The sequence below is a fragment of the Eriocheir sinensis genome, chromosome 22 (genome assembly GCF_024679095.1).
Source record: "Eriocheir sinensis breed Jianghai 21 chromosome 22, ASM2467909v1, whole genome shotgun sequence".
NCBI lineage: Eukaryota > Metazoa > Arthropoda > Malacostraca > Decapoda > Varunidae > Eriocheir > Eriocheir sinensis.
Window position 1 is genome coordinate 10,084,431 of NC_066530.1, and position 25,082 is coordinate 10,109,512.

Consider the following 25,082-nt stretch of genomic DNA (forward strand, 5'->3'; position numbering starts at 1 on the left):
CTTTAGGGTTGCTATAGTTTTCCACGTGAAACTGGCTGATGGGGTAGTGGCGGCTGCAGAGGAAGCGAAAGGTGTTGAGAGTGTGTGGGGCTAGGCTAACCCCGCAGCCCCCACTACCCCATCGGCCAGTTTTACGTGGAAATACTATAGCAGCGATCGCCGCCATTGGTAACGATCAAAACAAACAAAATGACTGTGAAAGCGGCCCTAAATGAGACCCCCCACAGCAGACACATGTTGAAGCTCAGCGTTGTTGTCGTTGTTCTTGCAGCAAACGTTGAGTCGGTGGAGCGAAGTGTTCCACCTGGCGTCATTTGTGTACTTCGTGGCCGGCACCATGTACCTCGTCTTCATATCCGTCGAGACCCAACCCTGGAACGACACCAACGCTGAAAAGAGGTGAGGGTGAGCCAGTGTGTTAGGTGGTGGGCCAGGGTGAAGGGTTTGTAAGGACACTAACACTAAAAACTACAGTAGACCCTCCATTGAGTGCAAGTTTTAAAGGGTCTCCTTATAGTGTGGTCTGGAGCTGACTGGCTCACATACACACACACACACACACACACACACACACAAAAACAAAAAACAAAAAAAAACAAACAAACATATGAATAAATAAATAAGTGAGTAAGTAATATTGAAAAGAGGTAAGGCAGTGTTTGTGTTGTGGGTCAGTGTGAAGGCTTTGTATGTACAGTAGACCATGAATTTATTGCTTTTTAATGGATTTTCTGATAACATAACCTTGAGCAGACTCTCACACACACACACACACACACACACAGAGGTTTGGAACAGACTAAGTGAGGATGCAGTATCGGCAGAGAGTGTGCACAACTTTAAGGAAAAACTGGACAGGTATAGATACGGAGACGGGACCACACGAGCGTAAGCCCAAGCCCTGTAACACTACAACTAGGTAAATACACACACACACACACAAAAAAAAAGTTCCACCAGACCCATACTGACAAACTTCATTGAAATAACACCACTTATAATTTGCTTTGTTTGTGTTGAGAAATTGTAATACAGTAGCAGCCCTTCAATTCAGAGTGCAGGGGGTCAAACTGGCCTCTTGCAGACTCTTTACGTTCTTATGTTCTTATGTTTAACTTGGCTTGTTTTTCAATATTTTGTCTTTATAGTGAAGCCAGATTGGCAAGATTGTTTCTGTGTTGGCTCCTGTGGCTCATTTGCTTAACGCTACTCTGACACACAGTCCTGACACCTATCTCTCTAACCTATTTCTATCTCTGCCCAACCTATCTCTCCAACTATCTTTATCTCTGCCCAACCTATCTCTCCAACTATCTCTATCTCTGCCCAACCTATCTCTCCAACTATCTCTATCTCTGCCCAACCTATCTCTCCTAACCTATCTCTCCACCTATCTCTCCAACCTCTCTCTTCACCTATCTCTCCAAACCTATCTCTCCACCTATCTTTCTAACCAATCTCTTCACCTATCTCTCCTAATCTATCTCTCCACCTATCTCTCCACCTATCTCTCCACCTATCTCTCCAACCTATCTCTTCATCTATCTCTCCTAACCTATCTCTCCACCTATCTCTCCAACCTATCTCTTCACCTATCTCTCCTAACCTATCTCTCCATCTATCTCTCCACCTATCTCTCCAACCTATCTCTTCACCTATCTCTCCTAACCTATCTCTCCAACCTATCTCTTCACCTATCTCTCCAACCTATCTCTTCACCGATCTCTCCTAACCTATCTTTCCTAACCTATCTCTTCACCTATCTCTCCTAACCTATCTCTCCACCTATCTCTCCAACCTATCTCTTCACCTATCTCTCCTAACCTATCTTTCCTATCTCTTCACCTATCTCTCCTAACCCATCTCTCCTAATCTATCTCTTCACCTATCTCTCCAACCTATCTCTTCACCTATCTTTCCTAACCTATCTTTCCTAATCTATCTCTCCACCTATCTCTTCACCTATCTCTCCTAACCTATCTTTCCTAACCTATCTCTTCACCTATCTTTCCTAACCCATCTCTCCTAATCTATCTCTTCACCTATCTCTCCAACCTATCTCTTCACCTATCTCTCCTAACCTATCTCTCCAACCTATCTCTTCACCTATCTTTCCTAACCTATCTCTCCACCTATCTCTCCTAATCTATCTCTTCACCTATCTCTCCAACCTATCTCTTCACCTATCTCTCCTAACCCATCTCTCCACCTATCTCTCCTAATCTATCTCTTCACCTATCTCTCCTAACCCATCTCTCCACCTATCTCTCCTAACCTATATCTCCACCTATCTTTCCTAACCTATCTCTCCACCCATCTCTCCTAATTATCTCTCCACCTATCTCTCCTAACCCATCTCTCCACCTATCTCTCCTAACCTATATCTCCACCTATCTCTCCAACCTATCTCTTCACCTATCTCTCCTAACCTATCTCTCCAACCTATCTCTTCACCTATCTTTCCTAACCTATCTCTTCACCTATCTCTCCTAACCCATCTCTCCTAATCTATCTCTTCACCTATCTCTCCAACCTATCTCTTCACCTATCTCTCCTAATCTATCTCTCCTAATCTGTCTCTCCACCTATCTCTCCTAATCTATCTCTTCACCTATCTCTCCTAATCTATCTCTCCACCTATTTCTCCACCTATCTCTCCACCTATATCTCCACCTATCTCTCCACCTATATCTTCACCTATCTCTTCACCTATCTCTCCACCTATCTCTCCACATATCTCTCCACCTATATTTTCACCTATCTCTCCACCTCTCTCTCCTAACCTATCTCTTCACCTATTTCTCCTAATCTATCTCTCCACCTCTCTCTCCTAACCTATCTCTTCACCTATCTCTTCATCTATATCTTCACCTATCTCTTCACCTATCTCTTCACCTATCTCTCCACCTATCTCTCCACCTCTCTCTCCTAACCTATCTCTTCACCTATCTCTTCATCTATATCTTCACCTATCTCTCCACCTATATCTTCACCTATCTCTCCACCTCTCTCTCCTAACCTATCTCTTCACCTATCTCTTCACCTATTTCTCCTAATCTATCTCTCCACCTCTCTCTCCCAACCTATCTCTTCACCTATCTCTTCATCTATCTCTCCTAACCTATCTCTTCACCTATCTCTCCTAACCTATCTCTTCACCTATCTCTCCACCTATCTCTTCACCTATCTCTCCACCTATCTCTTCACCTATCTCTCCACCTATCTCTTCACCTATCTCTCCACCTATCTCCCTACCTATCTCTTCACCTATCTCTCCACCTATCTCTTCACCTATCTCTTCACCTATCTCTCCACCTATCTCTCCTAATCTATCTCTTCACCTATCTCTCCTAACCTATCTCTTCACCTATCTCTCCTAATCTGTCTCTTCACCTATCTATTTACCTATCTCTCCTAACCTATCTCTTCACTTATCTCTCCTAATCTATCTCTCCACCTATCTCTCCACCTATCTCTCCACCTATCTCTTCACCTATCTCTTCATCTATCTCTTCACCTATCTCTTCACCTATCTCTCCACCTATCTCTTCACCTATCTCTTCATCTATCTCTTCACCTATCTCTTCACCTATCTCTCCTAATCTATCTCTTCACCTATCTCTCCTAACCTATCTCTTCACCTATCTCTCCACCTATCTCTCCTAATCTATCACTCCACCTATCTCTCCTAATCTATCACTCCACCTATCTCTCCTAATCTATCTCTTCACCTATCTCTCCTAATCTATCTCTTCACCTATCTCTCCTAACCTATCTCTTCACCTGTCTCTCCACCTATCTCTCCTAATCTATCACTCCACCTATCTCTCCTAATCTATCTCTTCACCTATCTCTCCTAACCTATCTCTTCACCTATCTCTCCCAATCTATCTCTTCATCTATCTCTCCTAATCTATCTCTTCAGCTATCTCTCCTAATCTATCTCTCCACCTATCTCTCCTAATCTATCTCTTGACCTATCTCTCCTAACCTATCTCTCCTAATCTATCTTTCCTAACCTATCTCTCCACCTATCTCTCCTAATCTATCTCTCCACCTATCTCTCCTAATCTATCTCTCCACCTATCTCTCCACCTCTCTCTCCTAACCTGTCTCTTCACCTATCTCTCCACCTATATCTTCACCTATCTCTCCACCTCTCTCTCCTAACCTATCTCTTCACCTATCTCTCCTAACCTATCTCTTCACCTATCTCTCCTAATCTATCTCTTCACCTCTCTCTCCTAACCTCTCTCTTTACCTATCTCTCCTAACCTATCTCTTCACCTATCTCTCCAACCTATCTCTTCACCTATCTCTCCTAACCTATCTCTTCACCTATCTCTCCTACTCTATCTTTCCACCTCTCTCTTAACCTATCTCTTCACCTATCTATTCACCTATTTCTCCACCTATCTCTTCACCTATCTCTCCACCTATCTCTCCTAACCTATCTCTCCTAACCTATCTCTTCACCTATCTCTCCACCTATCTCTTCACCTATCTCTCCTAACCTAACTCTCCTAACCTATCTCTCCACCTATCTCTCCAACCTATCTCTTCACTTATCTCTCCTAACCTATCTCTCTCTCTTCCTCTTTGTCCAACACCTATCTCTTTAACAATCTCTATCGCTGCCCAACCTATCTTTCCTAACCTATCTCTATTTCTGTCCAACCTATCTCCTGACCTATCTCTATCTCTGCCCAACCTATCTCTATCTCTTCCCAACCAATCTCTCCTGACCTATCTCTATCTCTGCCCAACCTATCTCTCCTGACCTATCTCTATCTCTTCCCAACCAATCTCTCCTGACCTATCTCTATCTCTGCCCAACCTATCTCTCCTGACCCATCTCTATCTCTTCCCAACCTATCTCTATCTCTGCCCAACCTATCCCTCCTGACCTGTCTCTATCTCTGCCCAACCTGTCTCTATCTCTGCCCAACCTATCTCTCCTGACCTATCTCTATCTCTGCCCAACCTATCTCTCCTGACCCATCTCTATCTCTTCCCAACCTATCTCTATCTCTGCCCAACCTATCTCTCCTGACCCATCTCTATCTCTTCCCAACCTGTCTCTATCTCTGCCCAACCTATCTCTTCTGACCTATCTCTATCTCTGCCCAACCTATCTCTCCTGACCTATCTCTATCTCTGCCCAACCTATCTCTCCTGACCCATCTCTATCTCTGCCTAACCTATCTCTCCTGACCCATCTCTATCTCTGCCCAACCTATCTCTCCTGACCCATCTCTATCTCTGCCCAACCTATCTCTCCTGACCCATCTCTATCTCTTCCCAACCTATCTCTCCTGACCCATCTCTATCTCTGCCTAACCTGTCTCTCCTGACCTATCTCTATCTCTGCCCAACCTATCTCTCCTGACCCATCTCTATCTCTGCCCAACCTACCTCTCCTGACCCATCTCTATCTCTGCCCAACCTATCTCTCCTGACCTGTCTCTATCTCTGCCCAACCTATCTCTCCTGACCCATCTCTATCTCTGCCCAACCTATCTCTCCTGACCCATCTCTATCTCTGCCCAACCTATCTCTCCTGACCTATCTCTATCTCTGCCCAACCTATCTCTCCTAACCTATCTCTTTCTCTGCCAAAACTGTCTCTCCCTCTCTGCCCAAGCTATCTCTTCACCTATCTCCCTCTCTGCCACACAATCCTTTCCTCTCCAATGTTACCTATAGCTGAGATATGAGAGGAAGAGACAGGTGTTGGGACTATTGCAAAGTGGAGGGGAGGAAGGGACCCACAGGAGCCAACACAAAAATGGTCTCGCCAATCTGGTTTCGCAAAAGTAATATTATTAGTAACAATTTGTATGCTTAGTGAACTACTGCTGCTGCTTGCTACAAACTTTCTGTGTTAGTCTCAGACACAAAAAGCAGAAATACAGACAGGAATTAGCAGATCCATGAGAGAAAAATGACAATAGCACATCCTTCCTTACTTCTGCCTCTATACTTCTCATCCATCCCCGTCCATACAACCCCCCCAGGCACACCCTCCCACATACCCTCTCCACCATCACTCATACCAGCTCCTCTAATATGTGTTTCACTCACTCCCAACACATCCACTCTACCGCTCACAAATGACATGACAGTAGACAGATTAGAAAACTAGATAACTGATAAAAAGATGAATTAACAGAGTGGGAAAAGAAAAGGAATGAGACAGAGAGGAGAGAAGAAATGCAGCTCTTCAGATAAGTGCATCATCCTACTTGCTGGGAAATATGGAAATTTTGTGGGAATTAGTTTTGCAAAGTCATGTATGTCTTTGTCACAGTTATTATGCATTTTTTATTGTGATCATTTGATGTAGTTGTTCAGTTTGACATTAACACTAAGCTGCCGTGAACAATACTTCCTGTGGTTTCTTAGTTCTCAGTCTGATCACTTTTATTGTTATTTTTTATTCATTTATTTATTTTTTACAACAAAGGAGATGGCTCAAGGGCAACAAAAGGAGTGTAGAAAAAATAAGCCCTCTGCTCACCGCTCCCACAACAGACAAAAGTAAAGAGTGGCCAAAAGAGAGGTTATTTTCTGGTGGAGAGGTGCCTTGATACACTCTTCTTGAAGGAGGTCGAGTCATAGGCAGGACGAAATGCATATGAAGGAAGACTGTAATCATTTGATGTAGTTGATCAGTTTGACATTAAACTAAGCTGTTGTGAACAATACTTCCTGTGGTTTCTTAGTCATCAATGTAATCGCTCTGTCTTTCCATTGCAGAAGGGATCTCTTGAAGGACAATGCAGAGCTGAAGACTGTATGAGGTAAATGTGTGGGGGGAGCGGTGATGGTTCAGACAGTGGGATGGCCCGGGCATTGCATTTATCTAAGGCGTCAGGGACCGAGTGCCTAGAGATCTAGGGTGAATGTGTGAAACTTTGTTGTCTTGGAGCACGCTTGGTGACCATGCTGCCTGAGAGGTACTTTTCAATGCAGGTCAGTTGTTATGTATTTTTTTGCACCTCTTGTGTGATATTTTTAGGGAGTATCGTAAGCTGTCACGTCATGAATATGGGAATTAGTGAGGTGTGCAGCGTCATGGTGGGGCAGCGATGTTTGAAGAAGGTATTGCCGTAAAGCACACGAGTTCTATCGTGTTGTGCTGGAAGTGGAGTGTGACCTGACATTCAGTTTTGTAGATTTGTGACGATTGGGACAGTTGGTTTCCATTGTTGTTATTAGTTCTGTATTAATTTAAACAATAATGTGCTGGAGCATTTATGAAGAGCCTAATATGGTTGAGTAATATGGTGTGCATGTGAGAGAAAGGAAGTCACTGTTGCATGATTATAGAGTTAATTTGTTTTACTTTTTATTATGTTTTCTGGGGATATTGAGAGGCTACTTTTGGACTTTCGCAAATGCCTCTGAATCAATCACTTCTCGTTTATTAGCTATGCAGCTTATGTTACATTAAGAGTGTGGCGGCAAACAGGAGTGTCCGCAACGTCCCGCCTTCCTGTACAGGCCATCACCACAGGTAAGGACGGTTCAGAGAACATAGAAACTTGTGTTACCTCATCTAGTCTACTGATGAAAACTGGAAATATTTGAGAGTGTGATATTGGGGAGGCGGTGGCTGAGTGGATAGCGTGACGGCGTCATGTTCAGGACGACGCAAGTTTGCGTCCTGCCCAGTGCCACAAGCTGGGAGTTTTCAGTCACTGCCGAGTGGCCTAAGACTACCCACATGCTGTCCAGAAGACCATCTATCAACCTGGACTCAAGATTCTAGGATCAAAGATGAGCTCCAGGGGGCAGCATGAGCCAATGCAAGATGGTGCCACTATAAACACTTACCTATGCCAGAACAGGCTGGGGAAGACCATCAGGCCCTGTCATGAAAGCCTACCGGGGTGCCATAGGTGAAAAAAAAAGAAAAAAAAAAAAGAGCCAAATGATGAAGGAACTTTTGAGGTCAACAAACATTTAAAAAGTGGCCAAATCATCACTGCTCTCTTTGCAATAGAAATGAAGAAAAAAAAAAAAGCGATATATGAGAATCTTCATTCCGTGGCATACAAGAATCTTCAAAATTCCGTGGCATACAAGAATCTTCAAAATTCCGTGGCATACAAGAATCTTCAAAATTCCGTGGCATACAAGAATCTTCAAAATTCCGTGGCATACAAGAATCTTCAAAATTCTGTGGCATACAAGAATCTTCAAAATTCCGTGGCATACAAGAATCTTCAACATTCTGTGGCATACAAGAATCTTCAACATTCTGTGGCATACAAGAATCTTCAACATTCCGTGGCATACAAGAATCTTCAACATTCCGTGGCATACAAGAATCTTCAACATTCTGTGGCATACAAGAATCTTCAACATTCTGTGGCATACAAGAATCTTCAACATTCCGTGGCATACAAGAATCTTCAACATTCTGTGGCATACAAGAATCTTCAACATTCTGTGGCATACAAGAATCTTCAACATTCTGTGGCATACAAGAATCTTCAACATTCCGTGGCATACAAGAATCTTCAACATTCTGTGGCATACAAGAATCTTCAACATTCCGTGGCATACAAGAATCTTCAACATTCTGTGGCATACAAGAATCTTCAACATTCTGTGGCATACAAGAATCTTCAACATTCTGTGGCATACAAGAATCTTCAACATTCGGTGGCATACAAGAATCTTCAACATTCTGTGGCATACAAGAATCTTCAACATTCTGTGGCATACAAGAATCTTCAACATTCCGTGGCATACAAGAATCTTCAACATTCTGTGGCATACAAGAATCTTCAACATTCTGTGGCATACAAGAATCTTCAACATTCTGTGGCATACAAGAATCTTCAACATTCTGTGGCATACAAGAATCTTCAACATTCTGTGGCATACAAGAATCTTCAACATTCTGTGGCATACAAGAATCTTCAACATTCTGTGGCATACAAGAATCTTCAACATTCTGTGGCATACAAGAATCTTCAACATTCTGTGGCATACAAGAATCTTCAACATTCTGTGGCATACAAGAATCTTCAACATTCCGTGGCATACAAGAATCTTCAACATTCTGTGGCATACAAGAATCTTCAACATTCTGTGGCATACAAGAATCTTCAACATTCTGTGGCATACAAGAATCTTCAACATTCTGTGGCATACAAGAATCTTCAACATTCTGTGGCATACAAGAATCTTCAACATTCCGTGGCATACAAGAATCTTCAACATTCTGTGGCATACAAGAATCTTCAACATTCTGTGGCATACAAGAATCTTCAACATTCTGTGGCATACAAGAATCTTCAACATTCTGTGGCATACAAGAATCTTCAACATTCCGTGGCATACAAGAATCTTCAACATTCTGTGGCATACAAGAATCTTCAACATTCTGTGGCATACAAGAATCTTCAACATTCTGTGGCATACAAGAATCTTCAACATTCCGTGGCATACAAGAATCTTCAGAAAAAAATGGGATAAAAGATAACATACAGAATGAATGAATTTGAAGAAGAAGCAAAGAGAGTATTGTTGGAGAAACATATATGGGCACAAAGAAAAAAGATAATAGGTCAAAAAGAAAGTGAAGAAAAAAAGAAAAAAGATAAAAGATATTACATGTAGCCCACACAAGAAAAAAAAAAAGTGTGAATTGCTTACCTAACCTTACCTAACCTTACCTTACCTTACCTTACCTTACAACCTCCACTAAAGCCCGGCTAACTAATTTTAACCCGGTAGCAGTGACGGGCCAAATTTGTGGCTTCACCGTGTAGCAATGACGGGCCAAATTTGTGGCTTCACCATGTAGCAGTGACGGGCCCAATTTGTGGCTTCACCGTGTAGCAGTGACGGGCCAAATTTGTGGCTTCACCGTGTAGCAGTGACGGGCCAAATTTGTGGCTTCACCGTGTAGCAGTGACGGGCCAAATTTGTGGCTTCACCGTGTAGCAGTGACGGGCCAAATATATTATGAAATGGTTTGTGTGAATGATGATTTTTTCTAATTTTTCTCGCTCGGAGGGACCATTAAGAAACATGATCCCCACTGCTACCGGGTTAATACCATGGAATTGACGTATCGAGAGTCCAAATCCATTTTTCTATGTTCAGTGCTTGGAGTCAGTGTCAACAAACTCTTAAAAACAGACGTTGACCTCCTGAAAGCGGTGATGAAGGAACAAACTAGGGCGTTAAGGACTGGCAACGGAAGGGAAATAACAAATAAAGTACAAGGCTTGACGCTGCTCAGGCCGGCAGGGACACGTTACAAGGAGGAGGAGCACGTGGCGAGGGAGGCAGCGAGGAGGGGAGGGAGGAAGATGTGAGAAAGGAAGATGAGGAAGATGAGGAATGTGAGGAAGATGAAGATGAAAAAATGAGGAAGATATGAGAAGGAAAGATGAGGAAGCTGTGAGAAGATGAGGAAGGTGAGGAAGATGAAGAAGATGAGAAAATGAGGAAGATGTGAGAAGATGAGGAAGATGAAGAAGATGTGAGAGGGGAAGTGAGAAGGAGGAGGAGTACAGGGCAAGGGAGGCAGAGAGGAGGGAAGTGAAAGGCAGAAGGAAGAGAGGGAGACCAAAGAGAAGACAGGGGAAGACTGCACTGAAGAGAGGGAGACCAAAGAGAAGACAGGGGAAGACTGCACTGAAGAGAGGGAGACCAAAGAGAAGAGAGGGGAAGACTGCACTGAAGAGAGGGAGACCAAAGAGAAGACAGGGGAAGACTGCACTGAAGAGAGGGAGACCAAAGAGAAGAGAGGGGAAGACTGCACTGAAGAGAGGGAGACCAAAGAGAAGACAGGGGAAGACTGCACTGAGGAAGACTTGCTCAAGGATATGGATGAAGCAAGGAGGAACTCTTCCCTCAGCAATGGCAACCTGATGCTCCTAAAAGTGGCACAAGAAGAGGAGTGTAAGGCAGAAGGAAGAGAGGAAGATTGAAGAGAAGAGAGGGGAAGACTACACTGAAGAAGACTTGCTCAAGGAAATGGACAAAGCAAGGATGAACTTGTAGTGTGGCGACTAGGCCTGATAAGGGAGCCTCCCATAACCCACTTGGCGAGTGGAGTACCTCTTTGGCCGACTCGGTAAGGAATGGCTCTCCCGTCACGCTGGTCGCGGGTTCAATCCCAGGCAGCCGGGGAATACCCTTTCCTTGTCTTGATTAATTTCTCGTGTGTTTTGATACACGCAGAGGACGTGTGGAATTATTGAGTAATAGGAAAGAGAAAATCAAATCTCGGGGCATGACAAACTCTTCCCTCAGTAATGGTGACCTGGTGCTCCTAAAAGTGGCTGGCAGGGACAAGTGCATAAGAAGGGGAGTGGAATGCAGAAGGAAGAGAGGGAGATGAAAGAGGAAAGACAGGAAGACTTGTTCAAGGAAAAGGATGAAGCAAGGATGAACTCTTCAATCAGTAATTGCGACCTGGTGCTCACACAAGTGGCTGGCAGGGACAAGCATAGCTGGATATTATCGCGATACTTTATCACTGATAACAAAATATGGTTATCAGCCATCCGCTACTTATATATATATATATATATATATATATATATATATATATATATATATATATATATATATATATATATATATATATATATATATATATATATATATATATATATATATATATATATATATATATATATATATATATATATATATATATATATATATATATATATATATATATATATATATATATATATATATATACAGGATCGCGACACTCAAGGTGTTGAAATACATGAAAAAGCGCTTATGGAAAAGAAATTACGTTTTTTTTCGACTTTACTCCCTCGATATCACAATTTTTTCGAGTTTACTTTCTTGTTATCTCATAATAGTAATAGGCAGAAAATGGGAAGTGAGAACAGGTCGTTCTGAAGCCGCAGTTGAAGGCGGCTGCCTTACAATTGGCTGGCAGTTCTGAATACACGCTTGTGATCCACGTGGTGTCGTCTGCTAAAGTAAGGACGGTTGCTCGCGGTCACCCGTGGTACAGTTGGACAAACCTATAGCTTTAACAGTTTTCTGTGTGTTATGGTATAATCTGCTAACTTTTTCTGTTATAAATCATTAAATCACTAACATCATGATTGACTTTTCAATGCCTATTGAACGTAAACCGCCGCCGCAATTGCAAAATAGCTCGCAGAGAGGTTCAACTTGCTTACTGTCTCCATATCTCCCTCACCGCTCACAAAGACCACAAGCGGACAAAAAAGAACAAATCCAGGCAAATTAACACTTTTAATGCTGTGTATTCCCACAGCGCGCATGTGTGGTGGACAGCAGAATGACTAATTTCAGCGGGAAGATATTTCTCGCAACACCGGCCAGTGTATAGTGGACCTTCTTCTTCTTTTGACCTGTAACGCTTTGTATCGCTTCTTAGGTCTTCCTCCTCCACACTTTTATACTTCACAACATGCACTTAGGGCCGCTTTCACAGTCATTTTGTTTGTATTGATCGTTACCAATGGCGGCGATTGCCGCTCTAGTATTTCCACGTGAAACTGGCCGATGGGTAGTGATGTGATGTGATGATGTCGGAGGTATTGCCTTTACAACGGCACCTCGTGGCGGCTGCAGGGTTAGCCTCGCCCCGCACCTTACCACACACTCTCAACACCTGTCGCTTTCTGTGCAGCCACCACTACCCCATAGGCCAATTTCAAGTGGAAAACTATAGCGTCGATCGCCGCCATTGGTAACGATCAAAACAAGCAGTGACCGTGAAAGCGGCCCTTATTTACTTCACAGTGCGCACTTATACACTTCACCCTGAACTTAGGTGTTTTTCTGTTCTTTTCTTTCCCTGATTTTGGTTTTCTATGACCTTTTGCTATTTTTCACTGTTACTTTTCACCGTCGCTGCCATGCATTACAGGTCAAAAGAAGAAGAGGAAAACAACCGGGAGATCTACAAAAAAGCTTTTTGGACTGTGGTTCCCCAGCACGGGGTGTTCTCTTATCTTGTTAATCAAGTAGTAAGCAAAGCAGCTCTGCCAGTCCATTTTACGAGTCGCTTGGTGGGGCATCTTCCACTGCTCCTCAGCCACTGCCGTCGTCTGTTTGTTTAAATGCAGCCGTTCGGTACCCACGTACCCACGCTCGTACCCACAACCGTTTTCCATTCATACGGACAACCAGTATTCGCTCCCGGTTGGGTATACAGGCAACCACGGTTGCCCATAGCCCCCAATGGTTGGACACCGCCTTTTAAGGCAGCACGCATGACGCCGACGGTAGGTAAACGTGACCCGTACATGTCAAAGCAACGCGAAACTCGTGGAGGTAATGCGCAAAAGTCGTGATAGTAAGAATTTAGGACTAAGCGCTAAACTCGAGGATCGCGAAACTCGGATTGCATGAAACTCGAGAGGGTACTGTGTGTGTGTATGTATATATATATATATATATATATATATATATATATATATATATATATATATATATATATATATATATATCGGTATCCTCATTACTTTTGTAACCAAACCAGTGATAATCGCTACTTTTTTCCGCCTCTCAGTAAAAAAAAAGTCTCCTCCCTACTGCGCATGCGTGGCCCGGGCGCCCGGTGTTGTATGAAAAAACTTTGGGGTATGAAATATCTTCGGTGAAGAGATTTCATACTTAGATCATCAACATTAAAACACTAGGTTATTTTTTTATGTTAGAATAAAAAAAATCACTATATCAAAGAGAAAAATAATTTAATTTTGCCCCCAAAATGATTATTCAATGTATGAAATTTGTGATCCCGTTGTAAAGAGCGCAAATAGAGACCAGCGGCTTGTTATCACGTGGCTGCGTGGCGCGCTGCCTCTCAGCTGCGTCTCGAGTGACGGAGTGAGTGCCAGTGTTCCGGTTCCCAGTGCTTCAGTGTTTCTTTGCTGAAGTGACTGTTAAAGTGTTAATGGTGATAAGTAAGAATAACTGAATAAGTAGTGATGGGCCAGTTCACGAGAGACTGGTGTTTGTAAACAAAAGCGCCAGCTTTTGATGGTGGGGACGCCAAATAACACAACACCGGTTCAGGCGTTTCTAGTATTACCGTCCATAGGTACGTACGTGTCAACGTGTGGTTTTCAGGTTTTGTAAGTTTTCTAAAATACAGATAATGAAAATTTTAATTCATCTTTGTCTTTTATTTGAAATAACAATATAGTATCGTTTTCGCCTATCGGAATTATCGCTAGCTAGTATCGGAATTGTGGATTTATATCAGGTATCGGTTATTGGTTATTGCCGGCCCTATACTATTTTGTGTCTCCAGTTAATGAATATCGGGTATTGGGAATAAGGTTTTCTGTTATCGTGCCCAGCTATGGGGACAAGTGCATAAGAAGGGGAGTGGGAGGCAGAAGGAGGAGAGGGAGATCAAAGAGAAGAGATGGGAAGACTACACTGAAGAAGACTTGCTCAAGGAAAAGGACAAAGCAAGGAGGAACTCTTCAATCAGTAATGGTGACCTGATGCTCCTAAAAGTGGCACAAGAAGAAGAGTGTAAGGCAGAAGGAAGAGAGGAAGACCAAAGAGAAGAGACGGGAAGGCTGCTGTGAAGACTTGCTCAAGGAAAAGGACAAAGCAAGAAGGAATTCTTCAATCAGTAATGGTGACCTGGTGCTCCTAAAGTGGCTGGCAGGGACAAGTGCATAAGAAGGGGAGTGGAACCTAAGACTTCATTCCTCTGTCTCTGCCCTGTTGATTGTGACAGCGTGAAGTGAACAGCTGCACCATGCTTTCCTGTCCGTCACATGTAGAGCATTGAGGACAAGAGGTAGATGCAATAGTGTACTTTTTTCCAGTGTGAGAGAATGTATATCAGGAGACAGTGTTGCATAGTCTAAAGGAACAGTGTGGTGAGACTCCTGCAGTACTGAGATCATTGTTTTCATCATGTGTAGTGTGTTCAGGACAGGAGGTAGATGTAATGGTGTAGTTTTTCCAGTGTGAGAGAATGTATATCTGGAGAGAGTGTTGTGTAGTCTAGAGGAACAGCATGGTGAGACTCCTGCAGTATTGAGATCATTGCTCTCGTCATATGTAGCGTGTTCAGGACAGGAGGTAGATGTAATGGTGTACTTTTTCCAGTGTGAGAGAATGTATATCAGGAGACAGTGTTGCATAGTCTAAAGGAACAGTGTGGTGAGACTCCTGTAGTATTGAGATCATTGTTTTTGTCACATGTAGCGTGTTCAGGACAGGAGGTAGATGTAATGGTGTAGTTTTTCCAGTGTGAGAGAATGTATATCTGGAGAGAGTGTTGTGTAGTCTAGAGGAACAGCGTGGTGAGACTCCTGCAGTATTGAGATCATTGTTTTTGTCACATGTAGCGTGTTCAGGACAGGAGTTAGATGTAATGGTGTAGTTTTTCCAGTGTGAGAGAATGTATATCTGGAGAGAATGTTGTGTAGTCTAGAGGAACAGCGTGGTGAGACTCCTGCAGTATTGAGATCATTGCTCTCGTCATATGTAGCGTGTTCAGGACAGGAGGTAGATGTAATGGTGTAGTTTTTCCAGTGTGAGAGAATGTATATCTGGAGAGAGTGTTGTGTAGTCTAGAGGAACAGCGTGGTGAGACTCCTGCAGTATTGAGATCATTGTTTTTGTCACATGTAGCGTGTTGAGGACAGGAGGTAGATGTAATGGTGTAGTTTTTCCAGTGTGAGAGAATGTGTATCAGGATAGTGTTGTGTAGTCTAGAGGAACAGTGTGGTGAGACTCCTGCAGTATTGAGATCATTGTTTTTGTCACATGTAGCGTGTTCAGGACAGGAGTTAGATGTAATGGTGTAGTTTATCCAGTGTGAGAGAATGTGTATCAGGATAGTGTTGTGTAGTCTAGAGGAACAGCGTGGTGAGACTCCTGCAGTACTGAGATCATCGTTTTCTTCATATGTAGCGTGTTGAGGACAGGAGGTAGATGTAATGGTGTAGTTTATCCAGTGTGAGAGAATGTATATCAGGATAGAGTGTTGTGTAGTCTAGAGGAACAGCGTGGTGAGACTCCTGCAGTATTTTGAGCATTGTTTTCGTCAGTCGTAACTCGTGTTTCTTAGGTGGCTTCTACTTAGCGTCTCTCATGACAAAGTGCCTTCAGTCCTAAGTGCTCAATACCTCCCTTTCCCCGGCAAATGTACGCCTCAAATATATGACTTCAAGGAAAGGTTGTTTTATTCAAGTGCCATCAAAGTGCCAGTTTTACAGTCCAGTACGGCAAGTTTGTAAGCTCCCCAACCTAACACAAAATACTATGAAAATTCCTTGTAGCTCTCGTGCTTGGTGTTGATATAGAAGGAGGAGCGAATTTTAGGAAACTACACAGGAAGTCTCTTTATTAGTATCTGGTATTGAGTAGAGGTAACGGATCATTGTGGTGGATATGGTTTGGTTTGGGCGCTTACAAGGACTATCTGGATCTGGATACATGATGCGCAGGGCACCCGTACAGCTGCAGAACACGCATAGTTGTGTTGGCTGCTGCGGGGACGGGGGTGCCGAGTGTGCAAGGGAGGGAAGTGAACCAAGTGTAGTAATTGTTAGTGTTGGTGTGTTGTGGTGACAAGTGAGTATGTATTTGTTTTCTGAATGAGTCTATTGTGCTGCAGTCTAAAATCTGATGAGGGAGGCTGATCCAGTCATGTATGGTGCGTGGAAAGTATGAGTGCTTGTATGCGTCAGTGTTAGTGTGATATGTTTGGTATTTATGGATGTGTGTGTTATGAGTACGTTGACTGTTTGCCTTGTGTAAGTATGTACGTGGGTAATTGTCAGTGTGAGTGTTTGTGATCTTGTACATAAGTGTAAGTCTGTGTGATTGTCTGCGTATGTGAAGAGGTTCCATGTTTATCTGTTGTTTGATCCGTGTTTTGATTCCAGGCGTTCGAGTGTAATTGTTTGTAATGAACCTTGCCGCCTTGGTGTTGATTTGTTCTAACCTATCAATGTTTTTGTGTGTGTAAGGATCCCACACTGTGTAGCAGTATTCAAGTGTTGGTCTCACAAGTGTGTCATAAGCTATGTGTTTAATGTTAGGTGTGCAGTTATGTGACTTCCTCCTCAGGAACCCCAGTGTTCTGTTGGCTGTAGCACTGATATGGTCTATGTGAGTGTTGAATTTCAAGTTAGGATACCAAGATACTTGTGTGTGTGGACTGATTCAAGGCCTGAATTATGGAGAGTGTAAGTGTGATGGATGGGGCTGTGAGCTCTGGTGAATCTTAATAGTTTGCATTTGTCTGGTCGTAAATGCATCTGCCAGGTGCGCTCCCACCGCTGGAGGGGGTCCAAGTCTTTTTGTAGCAGTCTGCAGTCATCAGTAGTCTTTACTGCTCTAAACAGCAAACTATCGTCGGCAAATAGTCTAGTGGAAGAGTTAGGCGTTGAGAGTGGAAGATCGTTAATGTACAGGAGGAAAAGAAGGGGGCCTAGAACGGTGCCTTGTGGGACACCTGAAGAAGCAGGGACAGTGTCAGATGAAGATCCGTCAAGAAGAATGCGTTGAGTCCTGTTAGTAAGAAATGCAGTGATCCAGTGAAGAATAGGTCCTGGAATACCGTAGTATTTCAATTTTAATGTCAGTCTTTTGTACTGGACTTTGTCAAAGGCTTTAGCAAAATCTAAAACAATAGTGTCAACTTGTTTAATGTCACGTCGGTCAAGTAGCCTCGTAATGTCGTGATATGTAGTATAATGAGTTGCGATTCACAAGAACGTTTGGGTCGAAAGCCGTGTTGTGAGTCAGTAAGGATGTTGTTTGTGTCAAGGTGATTCATTATGTGTTTGTGTATTATGTGTTCAAAAATTTTACATGGAATCGATGTTAGTGAGATAACTAACTGACCCTGACCCAAAGTGGCGACTGAGATTCATGCCTCAGCTGGGTGTTTAGACTTGTGTCCACTTACTTCACTTGGTCTGGCTTGGGCTCATTCCACGGCTGGACCTGGTCCGTGCTGAAGACCAAGAAGGTGGTGCCGAACAGCACGTTGAGGGCGGCGGCAATGAGGAAGACTGTGTTCCACGCTGACACCGTTTGCTGGAGGGAGAACACCAGCTGTGAGGCCTTGTGAATGTACTGACACACACACACACACACACACACACACACACACACACACACATAGAGGTTTGGAACAGACTAAGTGAGGAAGTAGTATCGGTGAAGAGTGTGCACAATTTAAGGAAAAACTGGACAAATACAGATATGGAGACTGGACCGCACGAGCGTAAGCCCAGGCCCTGTAAAACTACTACTATCCATATCAGACCCTATGACATACCGTTTTTCGCAAATATCTTTCAAACGAAGACTCAGATCATCATGGTGCTTTGGCACAGATTGTTTCACACACCCTGCTAATTTTTCACGCTATTGTGCATTGGCAGATACGGTTAATTATGGCGTTTACTCCTGACTGTGATGCCAAAACCTGCGTGAGCCACTTACACATTCGAACAGGTGAGGCTTGACGTATTTGTGACGTGTATCCACCAACACCTCCACCCCTGGCTTCCCGTACTCCTCCCCAACACTCTTTCTCTCTCCCCCTGCCCTCTTTCTCCCCCATACCTCTCTCTCTCTCTCTCTCTCTCTCTCTCTCTCTTTTAACATTAGAGCTCAATCATCAGTGACTGAAAATAAAGTAAAGGTGCCCAATTTCAAAAGAGCTAACTACGTAGAAATCCGACAAAAACTAACAGAAATACAACTATCAGATGACGGCAATGTAGAGGAAGCCTGGCTAAGCTTTAAAAATCATTTACTCACTCAGCAGAACACATTCGTCCCCTTGTGCGAGAAGCGAAATAACACTAATAAAAGCCCACCTTGGTTTAATAGCGAAATTAAACACTCAGTCAAGGAGATAAAATTGTCTTACAGGTTAAAGAAAAAACAAAGCACGCCCGAAAACATTAGACTTTATAACGATGCCAGGCGACGAGTAAAAAGATTAGTATGTCAGGCAAAGCGTAGATATGAAGAAAATATTGCAGCCAACTGTAAAAATAATCCAAAATCTTTCTTCAGTTACATAAACAACAGAAAGGCGATCAGAAGTGGAATTGGACCTTTAACAAACAGCGACGGTGCACTAGTGACTGACAGCCAACACATTGCAAACCTCTCAAACAATTACTTTTCCTCGGTGTTTAATACTTACAGTCTTCCTCCCACTACCACCAACACCAGTACTAATGTAAATCTCAATCATGCATTGCCTAATTTTGAAATAACAACCGATGAAGTTCTTAAAGCTCTCCATTCACTTAAAACAAATAAAAGTCCCGGACCCGATAAAGTATATCCTATACTGCTTATAGAAACAAAGAGTGAAATACTCTCCTCCCTCACAACCGTATTCAATATGTCCTTGCGACAAGGCATCGTCCCTTCGGATTGGAAAAAGGCTAACGTGACACCGATTGTTAAGAAAGGAGACAAAAAAATACCAGGTAACTACTGACCCATTAGTCTAACTTCAATTGTAGGTAAGCTACTTGAGAGCATAATTAGAGACAAAATTGTGAGTTACCTCGAAAGCCACTCATTAATTGGGGATTCACAACATGGCTTCCGTAACAAAAGATCCTGCCTATCAAACCTATTGACCTTTTATAACGACCTCTTCTCAGTTTATGACGTAACCAAATCATTGGACGTGGTCTATCTTGATTTCCAGAAAGCGTTTGATAAAGTCCCACATCATAAATTACTTTATAAATTAAAGCAAATAGGTATTGACGGTCAGGTAAACCAATGGATCGCGAAATGGTTGAGCAACAGACAACAAAGAGTGGTGATTGACGGATTTAACTCAGAGTGGGCGCCGGTCACTAGTGGCGTCCCTCAGGGCTCGGTTCTTGGCCCAGTGATCTTCATTATTTACATCAACGACGTGGATGTTGGACTCAATAATCGCATTAGTAAATTTGCAGACGACACAAAGATTGGTAACTCGGTTCTCACTGACGAAGAAAGGCAAAGCCTCACAAGCGTTCAATGCGTTAAGGACTTGGGGGTCAAAATCGCGTCAAACCTCAAATTCTCACATCAATGCATCGATGCAGCAAATAAAGCGAACAGAATGTTGGTCTTCATTAAAAGAAACTTTTTATTCAAGAATAAAGATGCAATACTTCCGCTCTACAATAGTTTAGTCAGACCCCACTGGAATATGCAGTACAGTTTTGGTCTCCTCACCATGCAAAGGACATTGCTAAATTAGAAGGTGTTCAGCATCGGGCAACAAAAATGATCCCTTCCTTGCGCAACAAATCCTACGAAGAAAGGCTTTCTACCCTTAGCATGTTCTCTCTTGAGAAACGTCGCCTCCGAGGAAAACTGATCAAATGTTTTAAAATACTTAATGGTTTCACGAATGTAGACAGAACAAAATTGTTTATGATCGATGACACTGCGAACGAGGAACAATGGCATAAAACTCAAATGTAGACAAGTAAATTCAGACTGCACCAAATTTTTTTTCACCAACGTTGTAGTGCGAGAATGGAATAAGCTCCCACCGTCAGTGGTCCAGTGTAACACGATTGACTCCTTCAAAAACAAACTCGACCGTCACTTCCTTGAACTTAATATTAACTAGAGTTGAAATGCATCGTTTTGGAGCCATCTGATTAGTGTAGATTCACTTAGGTTTAAGGACAGACCACCTACTGGACCATGGGGTCTGTGTGGTCTGATTTTCTATGTAAATTCTGTGTAAATCTCTCTCTCTCTCTCTCTCTCTCTCTCTCTCTCTCTCTCTCAGTGTATACATGAGATGTGAAGCTATGCACACATATGACTTGTCTATAACTATAACTGGAAAGTATATGCTAAGTATGGCCTGGTGTTTTATGCACAAGACTGTGATTCCTGTTCCAGCGTAAGTGAATGTTGCTTAAGTGCTGTTTGAGGTTTGTTTGGCAATTATACAACTATTGAAAGTTGTACGAGTATATGACCCTCCTTCCCACAGGTTACGTTGAGCGTATGATGGGATGAAGTACGTAGCTGACGTTTGATCATTTGTAGGAAATCGCGTAAGAGACGGAAAGGAATAAGTGTGGAATTGTAGCGGGAATTTATTGCAGAGAAAAAAGGTGAAACGAAATTGGAGAAATATATGAATAATTTATTCTGATCTTAGGAAAAAACTGCCATACGATGTGGGTTCATGTAGATATGTTAAAAAGTCATAGCATACAAAAATAAACAGGGAGTATATGATGGGTGGATTAGTAATGTAAATAACTGACCATATATGTTACTTTAATATTCATCACCATCGACAAACAGGTCATCCTCGTCATCACTGTTGATGCTGATGCAGTCAATCAATCAATGGGGGCATACGCCGGGGGGCGCGTCGCCTCGCCCGTCTGCTGATACAGACGGGATATAATTTATATTTATCTGCCATTAATTCAAGTCATACGTGTGCATGGATTCATATCTTGTGTAGTACAGTGCAATTGGGGGGGGGGGGGGGGGAGTGAGAGAGAGAGAGAGAGAGAGAGAGAGAGAGAGAGAGAGAGAGAGAGAGACTGAAGTCACTACGAGAACAACCGCCCACACATCACTTCACACAAGTGACGCCATAGCTTAGCTCTCTACACACCTACACACAAACAATTCAAACACACACACCCCAGCACGCCGGGGGTATACAAATAAGGTGCCCGATAAACAATAACTACACCAGAACAACTAACGAACCTACACCATACAACTGTACACTCCTATTGTCTTTCCTATTCCCCAGCTGCACCTTCACCACTAACTCACTTCCTCTTCGTACTATACCCTTGATTAAAAAAAAAAGAGAGAGAGAGAGAGAGAGAGAGAGAGAGAGAGAGAGAGAGAGAGAGAGAGAGAGAGAGAGAGAGAGAGAGAGAGAGAGAGAGAGAGAGAGAGAGAGAGTGCGGGGGAGGAGGGAAAGGGAGGGATGGGAGTAGGGGAAGCCAGGGGTGGAGGTAGGTGGTGGATAGATAAAGGTAAAGTTGGGGGCATACGCTGTAGCAGCGCGTGGCCTCGGTGCTCATTTCCGTGACATTGGCCATTGAGCCTGTGGTGGGAGGGAGCCCATTACCCCGGGACACAGGGCTAGTGAGACATCTGGGTTACCACAATTTACCTTCCCCAGGTTTCCCCAGGTACCCATTTATCGACCAGCCCGAGAGGGAGGATGAACAGCTGGGTGAGCTGCACGCCGACTGCCCGGGCCGGGATTCAAACCTGGGCCCACGGAGTAGAAGCCAGGCACGCTGACCACTAGACCACGGAGGTGTTGGTGGATACACGTCACAAATACGTCACGCCTCACCTGTTCGAATGTGTAAGTGGCTCACTCAGGTTTTGCCATCACAGCCAGGAGTAAACCGCATCTGGAAATGCACAATAGCGTCAAAAATTAGCGGAGTGTGTGAAACAATCTGTGCCAAAGCACCATGATGATCCGAGTCTTCGTTTGAAAGATATTTGCGAAAAACGGTATGTCATAGGGTCTGATATGGATAGTAGGTACACACACACACACACACATACACACACACACACACACTATAGACACACAATATAGAGGTTTGGAACAGACTAAGAGAGGATGTAGTATCGGCGAGGAGTGTGCAAAGCTTAAAGGAAAAGTTGGATAAATATAGATACGGAGACGGGACCACACGAGCGTAAAGCCCTGTAAAACTACAACTAGGTAAATACAACTAGGTAAATACATACACACACACACATACACACACACACACACACACACACACACACACACACACACACTTTGTCACCCCTCACTGCAGGGATTACCTTGAAGACCTATTTTTAGGGAATGCTATTTGTCTTAAGTAAGGCCAAGGGCAAAACAAAATAAAGAGAGGAATGGCTGCAGCCGTCGCCCCAATGAAAGTCTGGCAGAGGAAGACACTGGAGGACAAAGGTCAGTGTTTGCCGAGTTTTGATGCCCGGCCTTGGAAGAGTTCAAGTCACGGGAAGAAAGGGAAAGGGAATATGTATTGGCAAAGGAAGGTGGCTCCAGAATTTACCCGTGAAAAGGATGCAGGCTAAAAAGGATGAGCCTGATTGTAAAGTCTTGCGCAGTCTTAAGGGGCTCTCACACATTCCCGGTCCCGGTCGCGACCGTCCCCGATGACTCCCGATAAGCCGGTCGCCGGTCGACCGGCTGTAAGATCGGGGATTGTCGGCGGCAGACCGCCGGTCAACCGCCGGTCGACCCTGAGGACCGTAGACGCAGCCAACCACCGCCGGTCAACCTTAAAATTTTCAAAGATATCGGCGATGCGCCCGGTCGACCGGCGGTGTCGAAAAATGTCGCCGGTCAACCGGCGGTCAACCGGCGGTCAATTGGCGGTCGACCGCCGACACCCATGGCAGCCCGGCGGCAGACCGGCGGTAGACCGCGAGTGAACACCTGTGTCTGACCTGGGGATTAGCAAGGGAGGAAGGAGGAATACGAGGAGGAACAGGTAGGACCGAGGGATGAAGAGAGAGGGAGATGAGAGAAAGGAGGAAGAGGAACGGGTGAAAGAGAGAAAAAAAATATATATATATATATATATATATATATATATATATATATATATATATATATATATATATATATATATACATACATATATATATATATATATATATATATATATATATATATAAAGAGAGAGAGAGAGAGAGAGAGAGAGAGAGAGAGAGAGAGAGAGAGAGAGAGAGAGAGAGAGAGAGAGAGAGAGAGAGAGAGAGAGAGAGAGAGAGAGAGAGATTTATGCACACGAATGAATTTAGGTACGAAGCCGTTTATTATAATTATAATAATTATAACTTCAGGAGTTCAATTTCGCATTCACGAGAGCTGAGGAAAGCTATTGCGATGTCAAACTCACGAATGATCAAAACAGCTGGACGGCCGTTTATATACCCTTTCAACTGGGTGTGGCAACGAAAGTGTTTGCTCGTCGATGTGCCGCAGGTCTGCCGCCGGTAGGCCGGCGGTCGACCGCCGACTGACCTGCTGCAGTCGCCGGTCGGAGAAATCGAAAATCGTATATGGTCGCCGGTCTACCGCCGGTAAACTGCCGGCTTACCGGCGGTAAGCCGCCGGTCCGGGGATTATTGCCTATTTTGTCGGCGGTCAGGCCCCGATCGGCTTATCGGGAGTCATCGGGGACGGTCGCGACCGGGACCGGGAATGTGTGAGAGCCCCTTTAAGAGCATTGCTTTCGTCAGTCATGTTTCCAAGGTGGCTTCTATTTAGCGTCTCTCATGACAAAGTGCCTCCAGCCCTGAGTGCTCAATATCTCCCTTTTCTCTGGCAAATGTACACCTCAAATATATGACTTCAAGGAAAGACTATTTTATTCAAGTGCTGACAAAGTGACGACCAAGAGGTGAAGGCATGCAAGATGGAAGTTCATGAGAGCAGTCAGCATAAAAAGTGTGATAACAGGTGGTGAGAGAAGCAATACTGTGGCATGCCTTGAGGGGTGACAAGATCAATTCAATAAGACTGCAAACCACCGAGGAAGCCGCTAAGCCTTACGTTGCCGCTGGTGACGGCGGCCGTGACGATGGGCGTGAGGAAGCCGGTGGTGGAGGAGAGGGTGGTGGTGAGGCCCTTCAGTGAGCCGGCCAGGTTTGGGGCGATGTCCTGCTCGGAGAGTGAGGAGCCGCTGCTCATCGTTCCCATGAAGCCCACGGCCAGGCACATGGCGGCCATGGCTGCTACGTGGTCACAGTGGACCCATACCATGGCCACCAGGCACGCCGCAGACAGGTACATGCCTCACCACAGAAACGGAAAGTATTCTTTAGTTTGGGAATGTGTAGAAAACACAACTTTTTACGTGGTAGATTCACAACGATTTACAGTTATAAGTACTGGAGCTCGACATGACCTAAGTTTACATTGGAGTGAGAAACGATAATCTAACAAAATTTCAATGACTGTGTTGATCAAATGCCTCAACGCACCGCAAATACTGAAGCTCGACATGATGTAAGTTTACATCGGAGTGAAAAAAGGT

The 25,082-nt window shown here is 43.8% G+C and overlaps 2 protein-coding genes and 2 long non-coding RNA genes across 6 annotated transcripts in view; 2 read left to right on the forward strand and 2 right to left on the reverse strand.

The window, feature by feature from the left end:
* LOC127002018 (putative inorganic phosphate cotransporter) overlaps window positions 1-7,317 on the forward strand; it is a 35,009-nt gene extending 27,692 nt beyond the window's left edge. For both annotated transcript variants that reach the window (XM_050867339.1, XM_050867340.1), the window contains exons 12-13: window positions 272-399; window positions 6,760-7,317. In XM_050867339.1, the coding sequence (XP_050723296.1) occupies window positions 272-399; window positions 6,760-6,802 (171 nt within the window). In that variant the 3' untranslated portion in view covers window positions 6,803-7,317. The remainder of the gene's footprint in view (window positions 1-271; window positions 400-6,759) is intronic.
* LOC127002019 (uncharacterized) lies at window positions 2,649-3,044 on the reverse strand. The gene is made up of 3 exons (XR_007755646.1): window positions 3,032-3,044; window positions 2,784-2,871; window positions 2,649-2,697 (listed from the first exon to the last, which is right to left on the reverse strand). It is a non-coding gene; the product is annotated as an uncharacterized LOC127002019 (long non-coding RNA).
* Window positions 7,318-14,500: 7,183 nt separating the features above from the next.
* LOC127002020 (uncharacterized) lies at window positions 14,501-16,952 on the forward strand. 2 transcript variants are annotated; one of them, XR_007755647.1, is made up of 3 exons: window positions 14,501-15,099; window positions 15,243-15,671; window positions 15,813-16,952. It is a non-coding gene; the product is annotated as an uncharacterized LOC127002020 (long non-coding RNA). The 2 variants fall into 2 exon arrangements; XR_007755648.1 differs by having other exon boundaries at window positions 14,501-14,956; window positions 15,100-15,671.
* Window positions 16,953-23,857: 6,905 nt separating this feature from the next.
* The window catches only part of LOC127002291 (putative inorganic phosphate cotransporter), a 28,517-nt gene continuing 27,292 nt past the window's right edge, over window positions 23,858-25,082 (reverse strand). Inside the window, exon 9 of the mRNA XM_050868103.1 lies at window positions 23,858-24,840. Coding sequence (XP_050724060.1) covers window positions 24,557-24,840 — 284 coding nt within the window. The 3' untranslated portion in view covers window positions 23,858-24,556. The remainder of the gene's footprint in view (window positions 24,841-25,082) is intronic.